Source organism: Bufo bufo, chromosome 2 (genome assembly GCF_905171765.1).
Source record: "Bufo bufo chromosome 2, aBufBuf1.1, whole genome shotgun sequence".
Classification (NCBI taxonomy): domain Eukaryota; kingdom Metazoa; phylum Chordata; class Amphibia; order Anura; family Bufonidae; genus Bufo; species Bufo bufo.
The window spans coordinates 671,443,243-671,470,241 of NC_053390.1; the positions used below are offsets into that span (position 1 = coordinate 671,443,243).

General features: G+C 39.6%; 1 protein-coding gene across 1 annotated transcript in view; it reads right to left on the reverse strand.

Moving 5' to 3' along the window:
• FSTL5 (follistatin like 5) overlaps positions 1 to 13,273 on the reverse strand; it is a 966,340-nt gene extending 953,067 nt beyond the window's left edge. The window contains 1 exon segment of the mRNA XM_040418623.1: positions 13,151 to 13,273. Coding sequence (XP_040274557.1) covers positions 13,151 to 13,273 — 123 coding nt within the window.
• Between the last annotated feature and the right edge of the window lie 13,726 nt (positions 13,274 to 26,999).

The following is a 26,999-nucleotide window of genomic DNA, read 5'->3' on the forward strand; positions in this document are numbered from 1 at the left end:
TCTCAGTATGGCCAACATGATGAATATTAGTAACAGCATTTCTAGACGTGTCATATAAATATGTTGTGTACTCCATGTTTTCTGGCTTGTTTTCATGACTTTTTTGTCGCAGCAGAACTGTAGAGGCTTTTGCTAACTTTGATGCATTATGTCAGAACGTGTTGTGATATTTTCTACTGAATGCCATATGGTATGCTGAGCTCCTGACAGATATGCTGGTATATGCTGGTATCTGAGAGACCACTATTATATATTAAATCTCAAAGATCTCAAACAACACACCAGAAAAAAAGCTAAATTCATGCTGAGTAATCAAGCAACTATTTTATGGCACAGCACGCTACTCAGCCTGGCTTAAAAAAAACACAGATTCCAATGTTCTTTCTTTCAGAGCTATTCTTTGAGCATTGGATGGAATAGAGATAAATGGAATTAAGCACTTTATATTACCGTGACCTATATATTCCTTGGCTAAATGTTTTCTTCTGTGTTATACAAAAATGGCAGTTTATTGTGGCAATTCCTTACGGTTATACGGTATATCACATACTAAGGTTTTATAGTTTATAATCTTTCCTGAAAGGCTATAGTTCATTATGATTTTGAAAATAGTAGTCATTAGGCTGAGTTATCTCTTACAATGCTCTGTAGTGAATGGCTGACCACTTTAAAATGGCATTAAAGGTAAAAAAGAAGAATACATAACCATGACATCTCATGTTCCCCTCAGGCTTTCATTGGCCTCTTCTCGCCAGCTGTATTGTCACAGCCATGTAAAGAACACGGAAGATTTTTGAAAGCAAGAAATCTTAAATGGGGTTTTTTGGTTTGCATTAAAGGGTTTCTATCACTTCGTTTCACCTATTTAGCTTTCAGACACTAGCGATCCGCTAGTGTCTGCTTTATCTAACCATCCTAATATAAGAGCTTATTGTCCTGCCGTTTAGCTAAAAAAATAACTTATATAGATATGCAAATGAGCCTCTAGGTGCTATGGGGGCGTGATTAGCACCTAGAGGCTCCGTCTACCTTAACAAACTGCCGCCGCCCAGCGCGTCCCTCCAGCCCGCCCATCTCCTCCGGAATGCGATGCTCCTCGTATTCGGCGCATGCGCAGTGAATGTCTGATCGCTTCCCTGCTCAGACATCTCCACTGCGCCTGCGCCGATGACGTCATAGTGCTCCGAGGAACAGGCGCAGTGGAGATGTCTGAGCAGGGAAGCGATCAGACATTCACTGCGCATGCGCAGAACAGAGACGCGCACGGAGAGGATCGCTTCAGCTGGAGATGGGCGGGCTGGAGGGACGCGCTGGGCGGCGGCAGTTTGTTAAGGTAGACGGAGCCTCTAGGTGCTAATCACGCCCCCATAGCACCTAGAGGCTCATTTGCATATCTATATAAGTTATTTTTTTAGCTAAACGGCAGGACAATAAGCTCTTATATTAGGATGGTTAGATAAAGCAGACACTAGCGGATCGCTAGTGTCTGAAAGCTAAATAGGTGAAACAAAGTGATAGAAACCCTTTAACATCTTTTAAAATAATCATTTAGGAAGGTAGCAGTAATTTGGTAATGTATTTCTTTTACCTTTGTTGCTCCTATCTTCCCTTCTGTGGTCACATGTCCATGCCACTCTTTCTTATTTCCTGTGATGGACATGTCAAAGCAGCAACAGGGGCAGTGATAGGGGAATGTCTATATAACTAACTAGGTGCAGGGGCTATAAACTAGCTGGGTGTTGTTAGGGGCAGTGATAAGGCATTGTCTATATAACTAACTAGGTGCAGGGGCTATAAACTAGCTGGGTGTTGTTAGGGGCAGTGATAAGGCATTGTCTTTATAACTGGGTGCAGGGGCTATAAACTAGTTGGGTGTTGTTAGGGGCAGTGATAAGGCATTGTCTACATAACTAACTGGGTGCAGGGAATATAAACTAGCTGGGTGTTGTTAGGGGCAGTGATAAGGCATTGTCTACATAACTAACTAGGTGCAGGGGCTATAAACTAGCTGGGTGTTGTTAGGGGCAGTGATAAGGCATTGTCTACATAACTAACTAGGTGCAGGGGCTATAAACTAGTTGGGTGTTGTTAGGGGCAGTGATAAGGCATTGTCTATATAACTAGCTGGATGCAGGGGCTATAAACTAGCTGGGTGTTGTTAGGGGCAGTGATAAGGCATTGTCTTTATAACTGGGTGCAGGGGCTATAAACTAGTTGGGTGTTGTTAGGGGCAGTGATAAGGCATTGTCTACATAACTAACTAGGTGCAGGGGCTATAAACTAGCTGGGTGTTGTTAGGAGCAGTGATAAGGCATTGTCTACATAACTAACTAGGTGCAGGGGCTATAAACTAGCTGGGTGTGGTTAGGGGCAGTGATAAGGCATTGTCTACATACCTAACTGGGTGCAGGGGCTATAAACTAGCTGGGTGTTGTTAGGGGCAGTGATAAGGCATTGTCTACATAACTAACTAGGTACAAGGGCTATAAACTAGCTGGGTGTTGTTAGGGGCAGTGATAAGGCATTGTCTACATAACTAACTGGGTGCAGGGGCTATATTCCGTGGCCCAGTAAAAAAGATAGAACATGTCCTATTCTTGTCCATTTTGCGGACAAGAATAGGTATTTCTATAATGAGCCACCCATTCTGTTCCGCAAATTGCAGAACGCACATGGGTGGCATCCGTGTTTTGTTGATCCATAATTTGTGGACCGCACAACACGGCACTGTTGTGTGATTGAGCCCTTAGTGGGTGGTGATACAGGAGTGTGTATGTAACTGGCTGGGTGGGAGGAGCTATAAACCAGCTTGGTGTCGTTAGGGGCAATGATAGGGGTGTGTGTACATAACTAGCGGTGTGGGAGGGGCTATAAAATAGCCGGACATTGTTAGGGGCTGTGATAGGGGACTGTTTATGTAACTAACTGTGTAACAAAACCTATAGACAATCTGGGCATTGTTAGGGGTGGAGCTAGAGCTGTGGTAGAAATAGGAGAATTGCATCATGGGTTTGGTTGGGTGTGGCAGCAGGAAGTGCGATATACAGGATGTAACACACCAGCTTTATTTGTGTACATGGTGAAAAACAGGTCAAAAACAGGTGCTGGGAGCTGTAGTTTTACAACAGCTGGTGTGCCAGAGGTTGCTGACCCTTGCATTGAAAAAATCTGAAAATGAAGTAGCATTGTTTCTTTGCACAATTCCGTGTTTAAGTTTAATATAGATTTTCTAGAAGCCCGCATTGACTAAAGAAACCTAGAGGATAAGGCTTTATTATAAAACTTATATAATACTTATATATTCTTCTTTAGCGCCATGACATATCCACAGTAGGAGGGGGTGGATAGAGATTCCATGTCTCCCCTCATGCCTGTAGTTTTCTGTAACTATAGTATCTCTTGCTTTAGTGTTTTTCCAATCTTGGTGTAAGATTATAATGTTAGTGTGGAAGCATATGGTGAATAGGTGAAAAGGGGAGAGATGAACTTGCAGAAAGCAGAAGAAGTAGCAGACTTTGGATTGTGCGCAGTTCTCCATTTAATTAAAATCTATGAAATATCCATATTGATATCAGTGGTGTAGTTTATATATTAGTGAATAACCTGGAGGACAACTTTTCTAGATCTAATACTTTACACTGCTGGAAGTTTACTGTAAATGTACCAGTTAGCTCCACTGTGAGCTGAATACTGTACATCAGAAGCACAGATCTGTATTCTGTCCAAGAGGATTTCTACAATAGTTTTAGCTATTGTAACATTTTCGAGGGCATTTAGCCAATGGATTCTCCATCCTCTGATTTGGACAGACTTTCACAGCAAAATGTTTACACCAACACATTGAATATGTATTTCTTGTCCTCAGTCAGTTTTAGGGTGAGTGCACATGTGGCATAAGCACTGCAGATTTGCCTCCTTAGACTTGCCCGAGGCAAATCTTCAGCATTGCACAGTACCAGCAAAGTACATGAGGTTTTTAAGACTAGTGATGGATGAACATCTCCCGGGACGGTTCGCGAACGCGATCAAGTGTTCGCGAACCGCAAGTTCGCGGCGGGTCTCATTCATTCTAATGGCAGGCGAACCTGAAACACCTTCAGCTCATATTTGCAGCCAATAAATAATTACTAGAAGTGCACAAATAGTCCCACAACATGGACAGTGACATACCAGATGTATTATTCGAATTTGCGATCTCCATTCATTATTTTTTTCAATGCGAAATATCGGCAATATAATTTTTGCGTACGCGCATGCGCAAATGCATTATACAGTACCCAAATGCACTATAAAGAAAGTATATTGGTATATAACACCCCGCTTCAATCAGTTTTCTTGGGGGACGACTGGTATATCACACCAGTAGAAATTATTTGTTCCAATAACGCTTGTCCCTCTATATACCTGCAGTATCGCAGCAGAACCGCACACAACTGCCGCACAATACAAATGCACTATAATATACTTTCTAATATAGAAAGTATATTATAACATTGTACAAGGAAGGCAATCCATTAGAATTATACATAAAGATAAAACGTAACCTTTAATAATTTTACTATGAGGGTCCATTCACACGTCCGTAAGTGTTTTGCGGATCCGTAAAACACGGACACCGGCAATGTGCATTCCGCAATTTGTGGACCGCACATCGCCTGCACTATAATAGAAAATGCCTAATCTTGTCTGCAATTGCGGACAAGAATAGGACATGTTCTATTTTTTTGCAGAAACGGAAGCACAGATGCGAAAGTGCGGATCCGGAAATGCGGACAGCACATATTCCGGCCCCATTGAAAATGAATGGGTCTGCACCCATTCCGCAAAATTGCAGAACGGATGCGGACCCATTTTGCGGACGTGTGAATGGAAAAGATATCCCTCAAAATGAAAATAAATTAAATTATTAAAGTTAAAGGGGTTCTGTACTTTGTTTTAACTGGTGATCTATCCTCTGGATAGATCATCAGCATCTGATCGGCGGGGGTCGGACACCCTGGACCCCCGCCGATCAGCTGTTTGAGAAGGCAGCGGCGCGGCCTTCTCACTGTTTACCGCCGGCCCAGTGACGTCACGACTAGTATCAACTAGAGTGGGAGGGGCTAAGCTCCATTCAAGTAAACAGAGCTTAGCCCCACCCACGCTAGTTGATACTAGTCATGACATCACTAGGCCAGCGGTAAACAGCGAGAAGGCCGCAGTGCTGCTGGAGCGCCGCTGCCTTTTCAAACGGCTGATCGGCGGGGGTCCCAGGTGTCCGACCCCCGCCGATCAGATGCTGATGATCTATCCAGAGGATAGATCATCAGTTAAAACAAAGTGCAGAACCCCTTTAAGCAAAAAGCATAGATGTGGTAGGCAATAAAAAGTGCTCGGCGGCACTAAATCAGGTGCTCGGCGGCACCAAATCAGAAACCATATGTCCTACCACAATCCGGGGGGTTCCAGTGCACATCCATGAATCCCAGAGGGAAAGCAAAATACATCTATCCCTGGGCATATGGTATTGAAGGACAGGGTGGGCAAAGAACTGTCCCTGATATTGCCCTACAGGGGGGTGCTATTCAGGCCCTGATAGCCTAACCACAGAACACCCGCCCTGATAAGAGCGACCCTATCCGAAACCTTACCCTATATAAAAATGGCCCTAGTAAGCCCCTAGCCCCTAGGTCCCTGACTTCCAGGTGATCACTATATAGATCTATGTGTTTTTGACTCATTATAAAAGTATATTATAAGTATATCGCACCCCTCTGTGTATCACACCTATCAATAGCACACCTATACTAGTCCTTAAAATGACTTTTGTGGCCCTATTAGCTAGCGTTTGGTGTCCCTAACAGCCTGTCCCTGCTCCACACAGCAACCTCTCCCTACACTGGCAAAACACTGAATGAAAAAGGGCGTCCAGATCAGGTCTGTTTATAAGATAGGGGGTATGTCCATGTGCTGAAATGTCTCAATTGGCTGTCCTGTACCACCTGATGGATGTGTCATGGGTCAAAGTTCTTCACAATGTAAAAGAATATGGCAGGCGCGAATAGCTCCATATGTTCGCATGTTCGGCGAATCGCGAACACGCAAAATTTGCCGCGAAACGACCGTCGGGCGAACTGCAAGGCCATCTCTATTTAAGACATCTCATCCACACATTGTGAAGAAAACCTACCTAGTATAAACTTGACTTTCTCTGTAAATTTTCAATCCACAGCGTCTCAATTTATATTTCAGAATTTACCCATGGCTTTCAACCTTTAAAAAGCAAATGTTAAAAGCAGAGAGAGACCTGCTGCGATCCCGACAGCAATGCCACAGGCGAAAACCAGACCTTTCTGGGTGGTTTCTGCAGCATCGATTTTTAGCCTGAGCCAGTGCAGATTTTCAGGGATAGAAAATCCAGTGGAAACATTACAAGTGAACCCACTCATTCTCTTTTCATGCAGAAATATAAATTCAGTCTGATCAATACAAAATTAATCCTAAAGTATCTGACCACAGCTGCCTAACTGTCCATGTGTATAGTCTACTGCCTGCTACTTCAAAACACACCTCTGTATATACCAGACTATAAACTCCCACAGGCTGACATCACCTGCCTTGAAGTATGATGTTAACAGATCACAGTTTATTTAAGGAGCTGGCTCTTATTAAGGCTTAATAGAAAGCTCAAGGCATGGACTACCTGGATGAAGTGGGATCTGACCCTTCTCTCCCCACTCCAAAAACCCATCAAATTCAGAGAAAACTCTGTCTCTGCTAAATCCACTCTATGGTTTCCCCAAATAACATATTTTGTAACAAAAACATGCCACTTTAGTAGCTACAATGCTACAGTAATTTAGTAGTACACCATAGTGTCTAGGCTTCTAGTTGTTTTATTTTTTATGTAACATTTAAAGAGAACATGTCACTACTCCTGATATATATATATATATATATATATATATATATATATTTTAGTAAATAACATCTTTTCATGAAATAACAATTCTGGAATACATTTTTTGATATGCCATTCCTTTGTTATCCCTCCTACACTGCTCAACATTGAAATTGCAAAATCAAGAAAGAAAATCGTAGAAATATGGAAATCACAGGTTCAATAGACATGTTAATGATATGCAAATTATAAAAAAGGAAACAAAATATTCAAAACATCTCAATTTATTCAATATCAAGTATGAGTGCCACGCACACAAATACATGCATTTTCGCACCTTGAAATGTTTAAAGGTGCAATGAGGTGATTAATGGTTATCTAAAGAATGTTCTGCTTTGCTGAATGCACTTGGGCACACAAATCATCAAGATCCGCTGCTGGCAGCTTCCTTTGTAATTGCTGACCAATGACATCCCAGATGTGCTCAAAGGGAGACAAGTTTGGAGACACTGCAGGCCATGGTAGCACATTTAGACTACATAGGTTTTGCACAGTAGCATGAGCCTGGCATTGTTCTATTATTATTATTCTTTAGATAAATGGCCTTACCACTGGATCCATGACCAAATCAATGTAACACTGAGCATTTAGTGTCCCTGAAAAGAAGACTAGAGGTGTCTGAGTACCATAAATTAGGCCACCGCACACCATAATCTTGGGAGTTGGACCGGCGTGACGTTCCCTTGTAAAGGCCTCTTCAGGGCATTACCCATGTGGTCTCCAGACCAATCATAGAAACATATAAGATAAGAACCATTTGGCCCATCTAGTATGCCCAATATACCGAATACTATGAATAGCCCCTGGCCCTATCTTATATGAAGGATGGCCTTATGCCTATCCCATGCATGCTTAAACTCCTTCACTGTATTTGCAGCTACCACTTCTGCAGGAAGGCTATTCCATGCATCCACTACTCTCTCAGTAAAGTAATACTTCCTGATATTACTTTTAAACCTTTGCCCCTCTAATTTAAAACAATGTCCTCTTGTAGCAGTTTTTTCTTCTTTTAAATATTCTCTCCTCTTTTACCTTGTTGATTCCCTTTATGCATTTAAAAGTTTCTATCATATCCCCTCTGTCTCGTCTTTCTTCCAAGCTATACATGTTAAGGTCCTTTAATCTTTCCTGGTAAGTTTTATCCTGCAATCCATGTACTAGTTTAGTAGCTCTTCTCTGAACTCTCTTTAAAATATCAATATCCTTCTGGAGATATGGTCTCCAGTACTGAGCACAATACTCCAAATGAGGTCTCACTAGTGCTCTGTAGAGCGGCATGAGCACCTCCCTCTTTCTACTGGTAATGCCTTTCCCCATACACCCAAGCATTCTGCTAGCATTTCCTGCTGCTCTATGACATTGTCTGCCTACCTTTAAGTCTTCTGAAATAATGACCCCTAAATCACTTTCCTCAGATACTGTCTGTATCACTGATTTTATATTCTGCTCTTGGGTTTTTACGCCCCAGGTGCATTATCTTGCACTTATCAACAATAAATTTTAGTTGCCAGATTTTTGACCATTCCTCTAGTTTTCCTAAATCCTGGTGTATCCCTCCATGAACATCAACCCTGTTACAAATCTTTGTGTCATCAGCAAAAAGACACACCTTACCATCGAGGCCTTCTGCAATTTCGCTCATAAAGATATTAAACAATATGGGTCCCAGAACAGATCCCTGAGGTACCCCACTGGTAACAAGACTATGGTCTGAATATACTCCATTGACTACAACCCTCTGTTGTCTGTCCCTCAGCCACTGCCTAATTCATTCAACAATATGGGAGTCCAAGCCCAAAGACTGCAATTTATAAATAAGCCTTATATGTGGGACAGGTTAAAAAGCCTTACTAAAGTCTAGATAAACGATGTCTACTGCATCTCCTCCATCTATTATTTTAGTCACCCTATCAAAAAAATCAATAAGATTAGTTTGACATGATCTCCCTGAAGTAAACCCATGCTGTTTTTCCTCTTTCAATCCATGGGATTTTAGATGTTCCACAATCCTCTCCTTAAGTATGGTTTCCATTAATTTCCCCACTATTGATGTCAGGCTTACTGGCCTATAGTTGCCCGATTCCTCCCTACTACCTTTCTTGTGAATGGGCACATTTGCTAATTTCCAATCTTCTGGGACGACTCCTGTTGCCAGTGATTGGTTAAATAAGTTAATGGTTTTGTTAGTTCACCGCTGAGCTCTTTTAATAGCTTTGGGTGTATCCCATCAGGCCCCTGTGACTTATTTGTATTAATTTTAGACAGCTGACTTAGAACCTCTTCCTCTGTAAAGACACATGCATCAAAAGATTCATTAGTCTTCTTTCCTAACTGAGGTCCTTTTCCTTCATTTTCCTTTGTAAAAACTGAACAGAAGTATTCATTGAGGCAGTCAGCTAGTTCGTTATCTTCTTCCATATACCTTCCTTCTTTTGTTTTTAATTTGGTAATTCCTTGTTTTAGTTTCCTTTTTTCATTTATGTATCTGAAGAATGCCTTATCACCTTTTTTCCCTGACTGAGCTAATTTCTCTTCTGCCTGTGCTTTAGAAGCTCTTATAACTTGTTTGGCCTCTCTCTGCCTAATTTTATAAATTTGCCTGTCATCCTCGTTTTTTTTTATTTTTTATAATTCCTAAATGCTATCTTTTTGTTTTTAATGGTTTTGGCCACTTCTGCTGAGTACCACAGTGGTCTCTTCCTTTTTTTGCTTTTACTGACAAGCTTAATGCAATTTTCTGTTGCCTTCAATACTGCCACTTTTAAGTAGTCCCATTTCTCCTGGACTCCAATGAAACTGTTCCAATCTGATAGGGACTCGTATACCACTAATCTAATTTTAGAAAAGTCAGTTTTTCTAAAATCTAAAACTTTTGTTTTTGTGTGGTGTGACTCAGTCACTGTACTTATAGTAAATCCACACTGACTGATAAACACTAGATCCCAAGCTTTCCCCTACAGTAATATCAGATACCAAATTCCCATTTGTGAATACTAAATCTAAAATGGCCTCCTTCCAGGTTGGCTCCTCAACTACTTGCTGTAGAGATAATCCCAGTAGGGAATTTAGAATATCTGTACTCCTGGCAGAAATAGCTATTTTTGTTTTCCAGTTTACATCAGGGAGATTGAAGTCTCCCATAATGATAACTTCCCCCTTCAATGTCATTTTAGCTATTTCCTCAACTAGTAGATCATCTAATTCTTTGACTTGGCTATGTGGTCTATATATCACACCTACACGAGTTACCTTATGATTATCAAGCTGCACGGTAACCCAAACTAACTCTAAATTGTTCTTGCTAACTTGCATCAAATTAGATTTTATGCTATCTTTCACATACACGGCCACCCCTCCCCCTTCTTGCCTTCTCTGTCTTTCCTGTATAGAGAGAACCCTGGTATTGTTATATCCCAGTCATTACTCCCGTTGAACCACGTCTCTTATTCTTATTCCCTAAACTGCGAGCATTTGTAGACAAGAATCTGAGCTTGTCATTTCTTAACCTTTGTTCTACTGGCATCTTCTGGCATTGTTCCGGGGGGCAGTTGTACTGCTGGATTATCACTCTTTTGCCCCCCCTTTCCTAGTTTAAATGCTCCTTAGCAAATACTTGGAACTGTTCACTGAGGACATTCGTTCCCTTGAGAGAAAGATGCAAACCATCTTTCTTGTACAGTTCTTTTCCATTCCAACAAGAGCTAACATGAGACACAAAGCCAAACCCTTGGTTCAGACACCATTCACCAAGCCATACATTGAATTCCTTAATGCACATCTTCCTGTCATGCTGAAGGTTATGCACAGGCAAAACTGCAGAGAATGAGACAGTTGATGCAACCTCCCGTATATCCTTTCAAAGTGTGTGAAAAGCTTCTTTCACCTTTAAAACCTAATTGCAAGCCAGATAATTTGTCCCAAGATGGAGAATAACATCATCTCCCTTTCCTGCTTTGCTTGCCTAACAATATTAAGGATCCGTCGTCTAGCCCTGCTAGCGGTAGCACCAGGGAGACATCTCACAACACCATTCTCCTCAAACTTCACACCTCTTATGATGGAATCGCCCACCGACAGCTGCTTACTATCAGTCCTCACCTTCTCCTTTTTGTCTTTGGCTGCAGTCTTGCATACCTTAGGCATGGGAGATGATTGTTCCTCACCCACTGTGCTTGAGCCATCCTCCATGTTGCTCTTGCACTCTGAAAGTGTCGCAAATGAATTATGGAGAGCCACAGACTGTGGGACATGTCTTCTATCCACAACTCTCAGTCTACCAGAACCTGCAGTAACCCATCTTCCATTTCTAGGGGGCCTCTGTGGCAGTTGCATTGCAACGTTCTCAGCCTGAGTTTGTTTAACGGTTAATTTACAAATCTCATATTTCAAAAGGCAATTTCCTGCTGCATTATGGAGAGCTGTCTACAGATCAGACAGTATCCAAACCTCCGAAGAGTGGAACCTGAAATAAAAGCACAACAATTCCTGCACAGAACCAGGTCTGCCATTGTAAAGAGGGGGAAGATTTTAAACAAACAAATCTTACTTGTTTAGATTGTATCCACCTCCAGATTACCTCCTGAATATCTCCAATGCACTTATAAAAATCAGTACTTTGAAAATTCATCAAGCTATAATTAGGCAAGCTAATACTATGTTGCTATATATACACACACTCCCACAAAAGCTCCTCCTCCAACAGCAATTTAACACCTTACTCACCTATACTCATTTGCAATCAGACAATAGTGATAACCTGTCTAACAAATTCCTTACCTGTTTTGAAACACAGTGTCTGAGTATCCACCAGAAACACCACTGAAGTTCGGTTGTTTTGAAACACAGTGTCTGAGTATCCACTAGAAACACCAATGAAGTTCTGCTGTTTTGAAATACAGTGTCTGAGTATCCACCAGAAACACCACTGAAGTTCTGCTGTTTTGAAACACAATGTCTGAGTATCCACCAGAAACACCACTGAAGTTCTGCTACAGTGGAAAAGCTCTGAGTTAGACTAAGTTAGTCTCCTGAATATCTCCAATGCACTTATAAAAATCAGCACTTTGAAAATTTTGCAATCTCCAGCTATTATTGTATCTGAGACAAAAGCGGGACTCATCGCTGAAGAGGAGAGACCTCTCTTCCAGTTTCCATTACTGTCTGGCTGTGCGCCATGATAACCTTTGAGAGTGGTGACATCAGGTCAGTGGAACACCTGTATGTCAATGTCTGGCTTGTAGCCTAGTGTTATGCAAATGCCTTCTGATGGATTGTGCAGACACTGTTTGCCACTCTAAGATTGGGATGTGATGTCTAATTTCACTTGCAGTACAGAATGAATCACTTCTGGCCACTCTGCTAGTCTGATGATCTGTCTGTGTAGAGGTTAATCTCTTTGCACATCTTGCTGTCATTCCAGTTCGTTGCTGCTCTCCCAACCACCAGGACATGCAACGTTGAACATGGTTGACATCTCAACCTACGCGCGTAGTGATCTGTCGGAGTGATAAACCAAGGTCTCTCAGTTCAAGGGTTCTGTCCCGCTCAGTTTGCAATAACTGGCAAACTGGCACGCTAATGAACAGGAGATATTGCACAATCACCCACACAACATGATCCGATTCTGAAGGTTTCATGCGGCTAGAAAACTTTGCTTTCAATCTCAATTTGATGCCCTTCACACATGCCTCAGATTGGAGCTAGGTTCTTGAAAATCTGATCATCTGCAGATCTCAGTGTTGAGGAGTGTATACATTTACAGAAGTAGCCAGTTATAACACTTAGCACATTAAATAAGCAATTGCAGCAAACTTTAAATTGACACTTAACACAGCAATAACCATTGAAAGTCAAACCTTAACTTGCTGCAATTGTTTAATATATGCGTTATGAGTATGAATCTAGAGAAGGCTACTTCAGTATGAATAAACAGGTTGTTACCAGTTAGAAGCATGTCACAGTCGGACACTTCCTAACCAATGACAGTTGTGCCAAGCTATATAGGGATATACCCCTTGGATAAGGAGAATGTTTACATCCAATTGTCAACTTATTCAAAACTATTCAGAATTAAGAGAGGAAAGGCACAGAGTTCAAAATAAAAATGTTCCACTTTTTTATTTCATGGAAAATGTAAGTATTTACTAAATCAAATATGTTAGGAATGGTGACAGTTCTTTAACAGATCATATAAAGAAATATATGTCTCACCTTGTGCCGTAATCTTATGTATGGTGGGAAGGACTTAACTCCAAAGTCTTCCTTTGCAGCTCTTCCTTGAACCAGTAGGAAAAAGTATCCCAAACAAAAAATAGCTGTGTGCCAACTGGACATCTTGTTCTGATAAGATATAACAAGGAGCATTAACAATAGAGCCCACAGAAAAGTTTAAAGAAAAAAAATAATCCATTAGGAAACGCCATACTTTGTATACAACCAAACACACAGGAATTAAAAAGTGGCCCTTCAGTTCACAATTTACAGATAAAAAGCCTTAGCTGTCAAGCTAGGGATATACATTATTTTTTTTTTTACATTGATATAGTACAAACAGAAGAGAAACGGCAATCTAGCAGAAATAATTTATTCCCCATGTTCAACAGAAGGCATTGTTTCAGCTACTTAATGCGGCAGTTTTGAAGCCTTGAAGTTGACCACTGAGCATTTCATATACGGTGATAAAAGGGTGGATAAATTATTGCTGTCTGCCTTGATGGAGTGATGCTTTTCTTCTGTTTGTTGTGAGCCACTGCGGACCTTAGAGTCAGACCTTTTGGCCACGACATACAAAATCCTAAGAGATTTCAACTCAGTGCTATTTCACCTTGTTGTCTTAAATTGATGAACAGATAGTGATGAAACATATATTAATATTATAATAGCATAATACTTGGTGTTATACCAATATTACTCATAATGGGCAGAACGGTGGCTCAGCGGTTAGCACTGGTGCCTCGCATCGCTGGGGTTCGAAGTTTGATTTAAACCAAGGACCACATCTGCATGGAGTTTGTATGCTGTCCCCAAATTTGTGTGGCTTTCTTATGGGTACACTGGTTTTCTCCCACACTCTGAAGTGAGTAAAATAAATAAATAATTTACTTCCCTGAATAATTATGAGTTTTTATTTATCAAAAACAGTCAAAATGACCAAAAATGAGTCCAGAACTCAACTTACTGCAACATCACCCCATTGTGTGGGACAGAATATGTCAGGCTAGCATCAGAAAATATCAGAATTAATTTGAAACTTCATTTCAATGGTAAGCAATGAACAACTAAGGACTTAAAGGGGTTGTGTCACTTCAGCGAATAGCATTTATTATGTAGAGAAAGTTAATACAAGCCACTTACTAATATATTATGATTATCCATATTGCTTCCTTTGCTGGCTGGATTCATTTTCCCATCACATTATATGCTTCTCGTTTCCATGGTTACGACCACCCTGTAATCCACCCTGTCATGCTTGCACACTATAGGAAAAAATGCTAGCCTCTCTGGTGACCGGGACCATGGGAGCTCACATAGGCTGGTGCTTTTTTTTTTTACAGTATGCAAGCACGACCACCGCTGATGGATTGCAGGGTGGTCTGTTACCATGGAAACAAGCAGTATATAATGTGATAGAAAAAATTATCCAGCCAGCAAAGGAGGCAATATGGACAATCACAATACACTAGTAAGTGCCTTGTATTAACTTTCTCTACATGGTAAATGCCATTTGCTGAAGTGAGACAACCCCTTTAAGTGGCAGTTTTTAACTACATTTTCAAAATGTTATATTTCCTTAAATCAGGTAATATAGCGTCTTGAAAAATGAACTGGGTTAGAGATTGTTTAAAGTAATTAAAATCACGATTTCCAAGCACAGTTTACAAAACATACAATAAATATAACTAGGCATAAAAATATCCGGCAGTACAGTGAACCTCCCCCTTTACTTGCACATTCTGGCATTTTTCTAGTATAGCTTAAAGCGTAAAATACAATATCTCATAGACTGCTATGAACTACACTAATGGTTTTTTTCATGTACAGTAGGCTCCTTGCCTAGACTTTGATTCCAGTAATAGTACAGAAATCGAATGCAGCTTCTTTTCCATGACCATTTCACACACTATTTGATAGATGAGTCTATCTAAGAGTCTATTACAGAAGTATAAATATGGAACCCTACAGGCATGTACGCGCAATGTGCAGAAGTCTGACGGATAGTTACATTAGAACGGTGGCATCTTCAGAATTTGTACAAAAGATGTTCTGATGGCTCAAATTGGCATTTTTTTTTATTAAGGACTGGAAACAACCACGCTGGTTTATTATCATCATGCAAGGACAAGGTTTATTTTTGAAAAAAAACAAGATGTCGATGTTGCAGTACTACTGTGATTTTAGGAAAACGTGAACAATCAAGTGATGGTCTTCTTATTCCATCATATATAGCATATATCTTATCAATATTATCCAGTTACATTTAGTGGTATGGATATTATTTCTAAGCTTCCAAATACATATCTAGTGTATAGAAAAACACAAGACAGTGATGTCTTAAATTAGTCCCCTAGCATAACTATCTACTCTTTTTTTCCGTTTGAAAGTTTGCAATATATGCTATCAATAGGAAGTTGTATCAGGCTCTAAATATTGGTTTAACCCTTTGAAGACATCGTGATTTTCCATTTTTGCCTTTTAGCTTTTTACTCCCTGCCTCCCAAAGCCATAACTTTTTTTATTTTTATTTTTAACTTGTACTTTCTAATGGCATGATTTAATACCACACACAATGTAGTGGGAAGCTGGCAAAAACTTCCACAAGGGCTGGAATTGAAAACAAAACAAAAAAAAAAAAAAACGCAGTTTCCGCCAGTTTTTTGTGTTTTGTTTTTAAGGTGTTGTCTGAGATTAAACTGACCTGTTCCATTCTCTGGGTCAGTAGGATTGCATCAATAGCACATTGATAAAGTTTTTATTATTTTAAATTCTTTTTCTTAGTTTTAATACTTACATCTTTTTAAAAATCTTTGGGGAATTATTATTTTTTCTTTTCATTATCATATTCTGACCCACGTAACATTTTTACTTTTATGTCTACGGAGATATGTGAGGGTTTGTTTTTTTCTGGGCCAATCTGTACTTTTCCAAAAAAGAGGAAAAATAATGGATTGCGCATCCCCATGCTATGCATTGATCTATAACTGCTTCTCAGCACAATTCATATCACTTCTCAGCATTAATAATAGTGTACCAAGCCATAATATACAGATTGTACATAAGGCATTAGTATACATCCACTCACCACGCTAAGGTTGACTCTACGAGTGGGTACTGACTCTGAATTAATGCATTGTGGAGTGGTGAGTGGGCTTATGCATTTTGTTCTAAACGTACACCAATGCCTTGTGTACAGTACTTATCTGGGCTGTATGCTTTTTATTAAGCTGAGAAGCGATGTCAATTGTGCTGGGAAGTAGTGATAGATCAATGCATAGAATGTGGATGTGCGATCCATGTATTTCTCTTCTATTTTTTGGAGGGATTTTTCATTAGTGTCTTTCCTTTTTCCCTGGTATCAGCACTCCTCCCATTCGACCCTGGTGTTCTTAATTAGCAGGAGTCTGCATAAGGGTCAATGAATTCCTACCAATTCTTATGGAGTTTCTGAGAGCATATGAAAAAGTGAGCTTTTTGACATCTGTTCACATGGCGCGGTGCTGTGTGGTTGCCATTATTGCTGTGGTGCTATGCTGGTGGTTTGGTGGGGCCTAGGGACTGGGTGGCTTTGTCTAGCAGCAGGGGTTCTGTTTGACTGCTGGATCCACTGTCTTGGGGAGTGGGCTTATACATTTTAATCAAAATGTATACCAATGCCTTGTGAACAGTATGTATATCACGGGACCGTATACTATTTATTATGGTGAGAAGCAATGGTAATTGTGCTGAGAAGAAGTTATAAATCAATGCATAGCATGTGGATATGCGATCTATGTTTTTCTCCTTTTCTTTGGATAAATCTGTACTTTTCATTGATACCATTTTGGGGTGTGCATGACTTTTTGATCACTTTTATTCATTTTTTGGGCGAGGTGTCGTGACAAAAACATCAAATTGGCTGTTTCTTTTATTTCTGTTATGCCGTTCTGGGATGAATATTTTTATATTTTAATAGTATGAGCATTTTGGGATACACTGATGCCTATGATGTTTTTTTATTATTTATTTTTGTTTTAAGGAAAGGAGGCTGATTAGAATTTTTAAATATTTTGTTATATATTCAGTTTTTTCTTGCACTTTTTAAAAGCTAACCTAGGGAACTTAAACAAGCAATCAATAGATCACTTCTCTCATAGGCTACAATGCATTACCATTGAATTCTATGAGAAATTTGCGATGTTCTTATGGGTCCCATTTTGGGGACCCCCAAGGAACATAGCTGCAGGAGTCTCAGATCCTTCAAGGGGGCCAAGGCTGACACATGGAATGAACATCTTCCCCAATTTTTGCCAGGGAGAGCAAGCTGTTTTAACTCCAGGTGTGCAATGCTACTCAGTTTTCAACGCTCGGATGTCATAGTCACATATGAACACGGCATCGGCAGGGCTAAATGTCTGCGATTAGCATTATTGCCATACACAGACACTATCCCCAGGCATTTGCTCTGTGAAACAGCAGGCACCTGGTGGCTATGGTGCTCACTTTGCACCAGATTGGGCACCTTCTGTAAAGAGACAACATCAAGGGGTTAAAAGATCCATCTAGTAGAAAACAGTTAATATAAAACAGGAAATATCTTGTTTTGGGAAGCTGCTATGCAATTGACCCCCGTCTGATCAATTAGTGTGGGTCTGCTATAGCTTTGGATGGCTTGGAAAATGAGTTCTAGATTGGTCAGTCTTTTCATTAAACATTTGCTGGCTTCTGCTGTTAGTTCCTGGTTATAGCATAGGCTCTGTGCATTTGAATGTATATTATAATCTGTTTTTCCTTGCTTCTTGTCAAGTGTAGTTTTGTTCTTGTAATCATTCTTGTCCAGTCCTTGCTTCCGCGTCTTGTAGTTAGTTTTATTTGTTTGAATCTGCCTTGCCTTGGTTCTAGTTAAGCTTTGCTTTTTGGGTTTCCTACCTCAGGGTCCTAATGGCCTTCATGTTATTGTCAGTATTACAGATTGGGATTTTCATTACTTATTTTTAGGGAGAGTGAGGGTTGGTGTTTAGACACAGATCTAGGAAAAGATTCACAAAAAGCTATAGACGGGTCAATTATTGTTTGTTCTATTATCTGTTCATCATATTACCCCATTTTTTTTTTTTTTTTTGCTCACTTATATAGTGCTAATATATTATACAGTGTTTTACATACATAATCATCACTTACTGTCTCACAATCTAAGTTCCCTATCATCAAATGTTGGGAAACTGGAGTATTTGGAGGAAATCAACACAAACACAGGAGAAGCATACAAACTCTATTTAGATTCTTATCTGATAAAACTATCAAAATGACCAAAAACGAGTCCAGAACTCAACTTTACCGCAACATCACCCCATTGTGTGGGACAGAATGTGTCAGGTTAGCAACAGAAAATATCAGAATTAATTTTAAACTTAATTTCAATGGTAAGCAATGAACAACTAAGGACTTAAAGGGGTTGTGTCACTTCAGCAAATAGCATTTATTATGTAGAGAGAGTTAATACAAGCCACTTACTAATGTATTGTTATTATCGATATTGCCTCCTTTGCTGGCTGGATTCATTTTTTCATCACATTAGATGCTTCTTGTTTCCATGGTTACGACCACCCTGTAATCTAGCAGCGGTGGTAGTGCTTGCACACTATAGGAAAAAATGCCAGCCTCTCTTGTGACCGGGACAATGGGAGCGCACATAGGCTGGTGCTTTATTTTACAGTATGCAAGGAAACTTAATCCAGCCAGCAAAGGAGACAATATGGACAATCACAATACAGGGTGGGCCATTTATATGGATACACCTTAATAAAATGGGAATGGTTGGTGATATTAACTTCCTGTTTGTGGCACATTAGTATATGTGAGGGGGGAAACTTTTCAAGATGGGTGGTGACCATGGGGGCCATTTTGAAGTCGGCAATTTTAAATCCAAGAGGGTCATGTGACACATCAAACTTATTGGGAATTTCACACGAAACACAATGGTGTGCTTGGTATAACATAACTTTATTCTTTCACTAGTTATTTACAAGTTTCTCTTTGTTTACAGCCATTGACATGTCGCCGAGGTTAACACGTGAGGAGCGGATAGAAATTGTGTTGATGTCTGGTGAACGCAGTAACCGGGTCATTGCAGCAGATTTCAATGCAAAACACCCTATGAGACCACCCATCTCCCATGCTACAGTTAGCAAACTGCTTGCTAAGTTTCGTGAAACTGGTTCAGTGTTGGATTTGCCAAAATGTGGACGCATGAAATCTGTCTCTAATGAAGAAACATTAGTGGCTGTCCTAGCTTCATTCAGCAAGAGCCCACAGCGTAGCACTCGCCGCATGACACTGGAGAGGGGCATTAGTCGAACATCCCTTCGGCGGATATTAGCTACTCACAAAAGGCACTCTTACAAACTCCATCTACTGCAGCATCTCAACGAGGATGACCCAGATCGGCGCACTGAATTTGCAGAATGGGCAAAACAAAAATTGGAACAGGACCCTCAGTTTACGCAGAAGATTTTGTTCAGTGATGAGGCAAACTTTTATGTGAATGGTGAAGCTAACAAACAAAACCACCGCTATTGGTCTGACACTAACCCACATTGGATAGATCCCTCCAAGACTGTTGGAACAAAAAAATTTATGGTATGGTGTGGTATATGGGGTACAAAGATAGTGGGGCCATTCTTCATCAATGGAAACCTCAAGGCCACTGATATGCGAAATTGCTACATGATGATGTGTTTCAATCTTTATGCACTGAAGCTGGCACATTCCCTGAGTTTTTCCAGCAAGATGGTGCACCACCACATTATGGGTGTCAGGTTCGAGCATTCCTAGATGAACAGTTTCCTGGAAAGTAAATTGGTCGTCGTGGGCCAGTTGAATGGCACCCAAGGTCTCCCGATCTGACCCCCTTAGACTTTTATCTTTGGGGTCATCTGAAGGCAATTGTCTATGCTGTGAAGATACGAGATGTGCAGCACCTGAAACTACGGATACTGGAAGCCTGTGCTAGCATTTCTCCTGCGGTGTTGCTATCAGTGTGTGAAGAGTGGGAAAAGAGGGTTGCATTGACAATCCAACACAATGGGCAGCACATGGAACACATTTTATAAGTGGTGAGAAACTTGTAAATAACTTATGAAAGAATAAAGTTACGTTAAAACCAAGCACATCATTGTTTTTCTTGTGAAATTCCCAATAAGTTTGATGTGTCACATGACCCTCTTCCTATTGAAAAAACAAATGTTGGATTCAAAATGTCCGACTTCAAAATGGCCGTCATGGTCACCACCCATCTTGAAAAGTTTCTCCCCTCACATATACTAATGTGCCACAAACAGGAAGTTAATATCACCAACCATTCCGATTTTATTAAGGTGTATCTATATAAATGGCCCACCCTGTACATTAGTAAGTGCCTTGTATTAACTTTCTCTACATGGTAAATGCCATTTGCTGAAGTGACAAAACCCCTTTAAGTGGCAGTTTTTAACTACATTTTCAAAATGTAATAGGCATAAAAATATCCGGCAGTACAGTGAACCTCCCCCTTTACTTGCACATTCTGGCATTTTTCTAGTATAGCTTAAAGCGTAAAATACAATATCTCATAGACTGCTATGAACTACACTAATGGTTTTTTTCATGTACAGTAGGCTCCTTGCCTAGACTTTGATTCCAGTAATAGTGACAGAAATTGAATGCAGCTTCTTTTCCATGACCATTTCACACACCATTTGATAGATGAGTCTATCTAAGAGTCTATTACAGAAGTATAAATATGGAACCCTACAGGCATGTACGCGCAATGTGCAGAAGTCTGACATCTTCAGAATTTGAACAAAACAAGATGTTCCACAAAGTAAAAGCCAGCACCGTTCTTAAAAGCTGTGATGATCCTTTATTCTTGAGTACAGCACATACAAATAATCATGGCACCCCAATTAAGTTGTATGTGCTTTCTGCACTCAAGAATAAAGGATAGTCACAGCTTTTAAGAATGGTGCTAGTTTTTACTTTGTGGATTACAAAAGGTTGGCAATCGGACTACAACCGTGCACGTCTGGTACAAAAAAGGTACAGGTGAGCTGGAGCTTACTTTTTCATATCTATTCAGATGTTGTCTTTGGTCAGATTCAATCTTAGGACCCTAGTGCTGCAAGACACATGTGCACTGTGCACTGTGCTACCCTTCATCCATCTTTTCATTATCTCACTATCATCACCATTATCTGTTTGTTCCACTATCTGATTGTCATCATTATCCTATTCCAGTTATCTATTGCTGAGTTCTAATTTTCTTGCTTTCTTGTTACCAGCTTTGTACGGATGGAGTAGAGTTAACACTCCTGTTTTCTGAGATTTTTGAGTTGTGTTATCAAATCTAAGCAAACACCTTCAATTGCTTTTCAATGGCTTTTGTCTCAAGATAACGCGATGAGTTAAGAAATTTGAGTTAAGAGTGTATTTCAACCATGCTTTGTATTATTGTTAATGTGATTGTCCAGCTGTTACACAATTCAGACCTAATGTAAATTCTGGGGTTATCTGAGTACTGGAAAGCACTATTGGTACCTGGGAAAGGTGACTTATTTTAGTCCAGTTCTGACATCTAGTGTCTATATTTACAGTAGGGAGGGGGAAAATCATAGGAGACAGAGCTCTCTCCAATAAAACATCTCTGACGGGTCCATGCACCTACCATGTATCAATTATAACCCTGGTGTGGCCTTATGAAGTTTAGGGGCAAAGATATGTTTTTTCTTTCTAAAGCTAGTCATCTCCTAACACACATATCAAATGTGTCTAGTGAAGAGGAAAGTAAAGAAAAATCATCAAAAATAAAGAGTCTGAAACTCAGGCTTTATTGTAAACCTAAAATAAGAAACACATTAAAAACATTTAGAAAAATGAGTGTTAACTTTCTTGGTAGTATTCATCTATGTATATTTGTTATACTAGTGTACAAGTCTGATGTGGGCTAAAAATACACAGTAAGCAGGGCCTTACTTTATTGGGGCATTCATAATATATGAGTTATTCATTTGATAATCATGTGTTTAAGAATTTAATTGCCGACAGAATACAGCAAATAACCCTGTTAGACTAATTTCTTTTACTTGACCTATTTACTAAAACATTGTGCAAACCTACATACCGGTAGCAAGGTTATAAGGTCATTGGCTCATACCACAGCATTCAGCTCTCTTTTCAGTAATCAATCACCCTCACAACCAGAATCTAATTCCATTGCCAATCTCCCCTGTAAAGTAATCCCATCAACGAAAGAAAAGAAAGGAATACATGCGAAATAATGATGGAAGAATGTAATAACCACAATGCACATGGCTTAGTGCAACCCATACAGAAGCCTAAGACATCTAATCATTAGATACAGTTGTTTAGACGCAATTTACGTTATGTCTGAAAGTACAATAGGATTACCGCTAATTCTACTATGTATAGACGAGTGAATAATTCCTATATAAATCAAATTTATTATGAATTTCCTATTCAAATTTAGTCGAATGTGAAACTTTTCTGATTCGTCCCTTGCAGATCACTCAAAATGGGAGGCCACCATTTAGTAGAACAGAAGGCAGAGAAGACGACATCTGCCACCAAAAAAGGATATGATCCTTTAACCATAGCCATATAATGTACATCCCTGACACTTTGAAATTACTAATGCTGACTTGGCATTATAGTTTGAAAGGGAGAAATATACAGTCCTAGGAGAGTGTCATATAGTTTTCAGGGCAACATGGGTACAACTGATGAAATTGAATTGGACATCTGATTTGACCCAAAAGTAATTTTGGTAAATTTGCTCATCTTTTCCACTGTGTTTTAACTCAGATTTATAAAGATGGACATCAATATTCAGCAAAAACAAGCTCTGCTATAGCTATAGTTGTAGTAGCAGACTTTGAGGACTGCAGTTTATCCAGCCCAAATTCTGTGCATTGCTATGCTGAAGGGTTGCCATACTGACCAGTCAAGCCCCTGCTGATTAATTTATCAGTGAGGCTGAAAGCTGTGCCAATCAGGTCCCTGTCCCATCGTATAATCCCAGAAGTAAGCATGGCTAGCTGCTGGTGATCACATATATGAATTCTGGCTCTGTATCTCTGTGCTTTGTATCTTAACTCTAGATCTGCTTGTTAACCCTCTGTGTACTGACTGTGGCTTGGTTTCGGGATTAATCCCTTGTCTACTGAAGTCGCTTTTACTAATTCTCCTGGTAGTCTAAACATGGCTAGTTTCTGGATTAACCCCATCTGCTGTTTGGGCTCTTAATGTCTCTCCTGGTTCAGACCCTGCTATCTACTACTCCTTTCACTCCTGTCATTCTGGTAGGTCTGCTGCTAGCGAGCGCACATAATTTTCCTGAAACCCTACTCCACAGGTTCCTAGTGTCCAAGTCCATCAAGCCTTGCCACAGGCTCTGGTAAAGAATCTAGGGGCTGCCTTATCTTCCTGCCAACTACTGAGGTTATGGAAGACTAGTAGCAGTTTCTGAGTTACTATATATGTATGTATATATATATATATATATATATATATATATTACAGTATAGGGACACACAATTATCACAATATTATGTATGTACTAAAATAAAGTACTGCATATCTCACTACACTGATAATAATGTAATGTCAGGGACCAATTTGTAGTCATCTGCTGTAAGGTGACCTTCAAAACTGTTTGAGCCATACATTCTTTTTGCCTTACCATAAATCCTAGCATGATTTATTGTCCCACTGTGAATCCACTTCTTTTTTATTCATTCCACGCCGATGCTGCAGCCACAAGAATGCACACGTATGCAACTGACTTTTTAATAGTTTAATAGTGTCTTTGATGTGCATGAAACATTGTTCCTCTCATGAGATGTAATAATGTTTGATAACCGCAATCTTTTAGAAGAGACATACTGTACATTCTACTTCTGTTCTATCCTTCTCCATTTTCTCCTTCTTCAGTTTCTTCTCCAAGGGCATGTTTGGAGAATAATGGAGCTAGTATATATTCCGAAAACATGTAATAACACATGAAACACCCATGAAGAAATTCTCTGTATTACTATGTAAGTGAACAGTATGTTTACTTTACTTGGGAAACTGATATAATTTAATTTTCACCAGATTTTTTTAAATTAAACAATAAAAGTTTATTATACCCAAAGTAAGTATATAGTATACTTAGTATGTGCAAAATAATGGTTGCACATTTATTAAGACTGGCATTTTAGACGCCAGTCTTAATAATGCCCCATAGCTGACGGAGGATCCACCAAAGTTATGAAGAGGCACAGGCCTCTACAAAATCTTGTATTCCGAGTGAGATGCATGATTTGATGATACAAATGATTTACAATGATATTTACAAGGAGGAATCATATTCGTGGTACACTAGAGGCATGAGGAAACAGGGCTATGTGGTCTAACTCTGTCGATCAAGGGGGAGTGGGAACTGAGCACAGAGAGGCGTAGTGGTGCTTCAAGGGCTACTGCTAGCCCCCTGGTGCTCAAACTAATTTGCATAAATATAAAAATCAATATATCTCTCCAGCTGTTTAAGCTACAAGCAAAACAAAATGTATAGGGGGTAATTTATCAAGCAGAAATACGCCTAAATTAGGCATATTTCTGGCGCAGATTGTGGCGCAAAGGTACGTGGGCGGGGAAGGGGACTGGTCGGCAGGCCCGTCTCAGTTACCATTTTCTATGCTTGTTTTAGGAGTAGAAAATGGTCTAAATGTAAGACAGCTAGGAAGCTGTCAGATGCGGACCCATTCACTTCAATGGGGTTGCAAAATATGTGGACAGCACACTGTGTGCTCTCCGTATCCATATGTCGGTTCCGTGGCATCTGCAAAAATATAGAACATGTCTTATTATTAAGATAGGACTGTTATATTATGGCCCGGACATTCCGTTCCACAAAATGGTGGTATCCACCTTTTGCAGATTTACAATTTGTGGACTGCAAAACAGGCAACGGTCGTGTGCATGAGCCCTAAAAGGACAAAAACTATCTCTTAACTGGCTACCGTGTTAATCAGTATTAAATGCCAGAAGTATAAAGCCATTTATATGTTGTGGATTCCGAAAAGATTTAGCCACATATACTGAGACTGAGTCTGCAATAACGACTGTACATCGGCAGTGCCTGTCAAAAGTGTACTTTATTCACTGCCTGCTCATAATTGACAAGGATTACATGCTGAAAACTGAAGGTTAGCTCCATTGAATGAGATATATTGTCCATTAATTCTACATTGATTCTCCAAATTGGAAATTATATCAACTCTCCAAACTGGAAATAACATTAATTTGCTGTAAATGAAAAATGTTCATCCTACAAAATCTATGACTATATCTATGATATAAATCATTGGTTTTAAATGCATAGATGACCACAAAGAGCCTAAAGAAAAACAATGTCTTTTACAACTTCAGAGCTAACGATTAATCGCTTATTTTTTTGTGAGCTATCTAATTACCTTATTTCTTGAATCATAAAAACTTACATATAAGGCCATGCTAACATCTGTATAGTTTTATCTATTTTTCTTTTCTGGGAACAGAAATTAAAAAAATGGCAGTGTTGGTCCATCATATGATGAACACTGACCGTGCCTGAAAAACTCCACTTCCTTTAATGGATTTCTGTCAGGGAGCCCAGCATTTTACTTGACAAAATTGTGCATCAGACTATGGTAGTTTGCCCTGCATTTTTATGAGAATCTAAAACAAAGCCTTAAATACAGATATGAACAAAGCCATATATGTACTAGACTATGGAGGTTAATCAATGTTAGGGTTTTTTTATTCTTTGGATTTACTAAAGTGATATTTAAGTATTTAGGCTATATTTAAAGTTATATGTTTAAATTGGTTATTTATATGGAGATGTTTTAATTAAAAGGGTTTTCCGAAACTTTTCATGAGTCATCAATATCTGATCAGTGGGAGTTCGACACTCAGGACTACCGCCGATAAACTGTTTGCGAAGGCACCAGTGCTAGCTTCCCACAGGTTTGGCCAGGTGTCGTCAAGTTCATTGGTCATGTGGCCTAGTAGTAGCTCAGTCTTACTGAAGTGAATGGGGCTGAGCTGTGATACCAAGCTCAGCCGCTATCAAATGGATGGTGCTATTCTTGGTGAGCTGAGAGAAGGCCTAGGCGCTCAAAGTGCTGCTGCCTTCTCAAAGAGCTAATTGGTAGGGGTACTGAGTGTTGAATCCCCACCGATCAGATACTGATGACCTATCCAAAGAATAGGTCATCAGTGGAAAAGTATCAGAAGACCCTTTTAAGGAACTGTTAATTCAAGTTTATGATTGGTTTTGTGTCCAGGCATTCATTAGGTTGTTAATAATTGTTTTAGTCACAATATGTGTTATGGTGTCTTCCATATTGTTATTATTGTTGTTTACTATTACAATTAATTTGAATGTGAAATACTGAAATATTTTTAACCAGTCTTCTTCAAAAAAGCTTGTCAGAGGCATTTAAAAAAAAATTTGAATATACAAATCTCCCTGTCCACATTGCATACACCCCTGTATCCTAAGGGAGTTAAGTAATTCAATAGACAGACCCTTATTTCTGACATTGAAGCACTGTCAGGATCTGTTCCACAAAACTGGCACTTAGAAAATTGTAGATATTCAAAAAGGTTGTAAAAAACGGAGCCATGAAACTGTAGGCCGGTAAATTTAACATCTATTGTGGATAAAATGTTTGAAGGTCTTCTTACAGATGCTGTCTTGGAGTATCTCAATGAAAATAACCATATAACACCATAGTAGCATAGGTTTATGAGGGATTGGTCCTGTCAAACTAAACTAATCAGTTCC